This window comes from Arachis duranensis, chromosome 1 (assembly GCF_000817695.3).
Source record: "Arachis duranensis cultivar V14167 chromosome 1, aradu.V14167.gnm2.J7QH, whole genome shotgun sequence".
Lineage (NCBI taxonomy): Eukaryota > Viridiplantae > Streptophyta > Magnoliopsida > Fabales > Fabaceae > Arachis > Arachis duranensis.
In genome coordinates this window covers 28,105,636-28,108,426 of record NC_029772.3, presented here as the reverse complement: position 1 = coordinate 28,108,426, position 2,791 = coordinate 28,105,636, and the positions used below count along the sequence as shown (strand labels likewise).

The 2,791-nt window shown below is 51.1% G+C and overlaps 1 protein-coding gene across 1 annotated transcript; it reads left to right on the top strand.

The window, feature by feature from the left end:
* The first annotated feature begins 1,368 nt into the window (after positions 1–1,368).
* LOC107483370 (uncharacterized) lies at positions 1,369–2,475 on the top strand. The gene has a single exon (XM_016103994.1). The coding sequence runs from the start codon at positions 1,369–1,371 to the stop codon at positions 2,473–2,475; it is 1,107 nt and encodes a 368-aa protein (XP_015959480.1).
* Positions 2,476–2,791: the final 316 nt, after the last annotated feature.

Genomic DNA, 2,791 nt, shown 5'->3' with positions numbered 1-2,791 from the left:
TTTTTTTATAATACGGTTTCTTAAGAAAATTTCATTCGGCTATTTTATTCTCCACTAGCGGGTTGACAATGAAATGAGTGAAAAGCATCCTCAATGGAAGTTAATTTATATACATTTGGAGTATATATATTACTTGGTGAATCTTTCAAGTGGAAGATGAGAAGAAAAGGACGAAAAGGCTTAACTGGTTATTATTTACTTTGATATTTGTAAATCAAGCACAAAGTATTACAATAATATGGGAACATGGTCTGATCTCATCATAGACTTGGATATCACTCATGAAAAGCAACAGGGATATTTAACGTTAATTCTATGGTTTTATGAATTGTTGTTTAATTTTTGTCTAATTTATTTTTTATATAAAATATTAAATATTTAAAAATGATTTATTTTTAGATTTTTAAATTAAATATTAATTTTGTTACGGTCCGGCCCAAGTCACTTGCGGGTCGATCCGACTCCATGACGACCCGATCCGAACGGTCGGGCACGTACCGCTCGTTACGCGATCCGGACACGCTTTCTTGACAGCTCTCCGCTGTAGCTGTGAGGAAGCTTCGAGGAAAGTGGGCCTGTCCTTGAAGGGCCCACCTCTGACATGGTATAAATGGCGAAGGACCTGCCCTTCTCCCAAGGTACGTCACACTCTACCTTACCCCCCTTTTTCGCCTGCACACTCAACTGACTTGAGCGTCGGAGTGTCATTGCAGGTGACACATCCCCTCTCTTTTCGAAAGCTCGGAACGTCGGTTCCTCGTCTCACCCTCGCGACCCATTCCAGGCCACGTCCCACCTATTCACACAAGGATCACCCCGAACCGTCTGGTACACGACCTACCGAACATTGGCGCCGTCTATGGGGAATAGAACCACCGAAGCTGAATGGAGATCGTGCCGGGTCCAGGGGACCACGGACGCGCGGCGGCCCCCGAGGGGGCGGCCTCCGTTGCCTCGCCCCGCAAGCGATTAAGATCCCCTCCACGACGAACCGGGTTGCAGTCGAGAGCTCAAGAGAGGCGCCCTTTCGGGGGAACTGGCAGTGACAGCGCCAGGATAATGCAGGAGCTGTGCCACAGCGTGCAGAACCTGGAGCGCTAACTAGCATACCAGGAGCATCGTCAGCAGACCTCCGACCCTGATTACTCTCAGTCTCCCGAGAATAAGGGAAGAACCTCCCACCGAAGCAGTCGCTCCCGGCGCACCTCCTTACCGAGATCAGAATCGAAAAGTAGCCGGGAGGATCGGGAACGCCCTAGGAGGCGAAACGATACGATCATCTACGCTCGGGACAAACGGGCGTGCGTCATGCGACGGGACTGTGAAAACGGAGAAGAAAGGTCTGAGAGAACACGGCAACCCATCATCATGGGCGCCACCCCGTTCCACCGTTCCATCCTCGAGGTCCGGTTGCTGAAGCATTTCGACAAACCAACGGACATGAGGTATGACGGGACGCAAGACCCGCAGGAGCACCTAACGGCCTTCGAGGCCCGAATGAACCTCGAAGGAGTGGGAGACGAGGTAAGGTGCCGCGCTTTCCCGGTCACCTTGGCAGGCCCGGCGATACGGTGGTTCAATAGCCTTCTGCAGGGTTCTGTGGCCGGTTTCTCGGACATCAGTCGCGCCTTCTTGGCGCAATTCACTACCAGAATCGCAAAGACAAAGCACCCAACCAATCTCCTCGGCGTGACCCAACGCACCGAAGAGACCACCAGGAAGTATCTAGATCGGTTCAACGACGAATGCCTGGACATCGAGGGACTAACCGACTCTGTGGCCAGCCTTTGTCTGACGAACGGCCTTCTTAATGAGGATTTCCGAAAACATCTCACCACCAAACCGGTCTGGACGATGCACGAGATCCAGACTGTAGCCAAGGAATACATAAATGATGAGGAAGTCAGCCGAATTGTGGCTGCCAACAAACGGCAGCCTTCCTACAATCAACCCAGGCAACACAGTAATGGAGAAAGGCAGAAGAAGCAAGTCAGAGACGGGGGCCCGAGCAGAGCGCCCAGACCGCCTCCCTGGGTCAGAAAATTTGCCAACTACACCCCACTCACCCTCCCCATCATAGAAGTTTACCAACAAATAGCCGAAAAGGGGATATTGTCGAAACCTCGACCTCTTAAAGATCGTACAGGGGCAAACAAGAGTCTCTACTGTCATTACCATAAAGGCTATGGACACCAAACACAAGACTGTTTCGACCTAAAGGACGCACTGGAGCAAGCGATCAGGGACGGTAAACTGACTGAATTCTCCCATCTCATAAGGGAACCGAGGAGACCACATAGGAACCACAGTGACGAGGGCAAGACCCGATCGACGAAATGGCGACAAGAGCCAGAAGACAACGATCACGGCCTCACCGTAATAAATGTGGTGACTGCCAAAAACACAGCGCCAAAGTCGAGATCTGCGCACAAGAAAGATGCCAAAGTCCTGGCAATTTCCTCCTCGCCGGCATGAAGCTCCAAGAGGTCCCCAACCATTTCCTTCGGGCCAGAAGATCATTGGTTCAATGAGGTCCCTGAGAACCCACCCATGGTCATTACGGCTAGGGTGGGAACCGACCTCGTCAAACGAATCCTTGTGGACACGGGAGCAGACTCGAACATTATGTTCCGCAACGTGTTTGATGCGCTGGGATTACGGGACACCGACCTCATGACTCACCAACACGGTGTCATAGGGTTAGACGACCACTTCATTAAGCCAGATGGGATAATATCTCTGCCGACCTCTGTGGGACAAGGACAAGGACGAAGGTCAATAATGGCCGAGT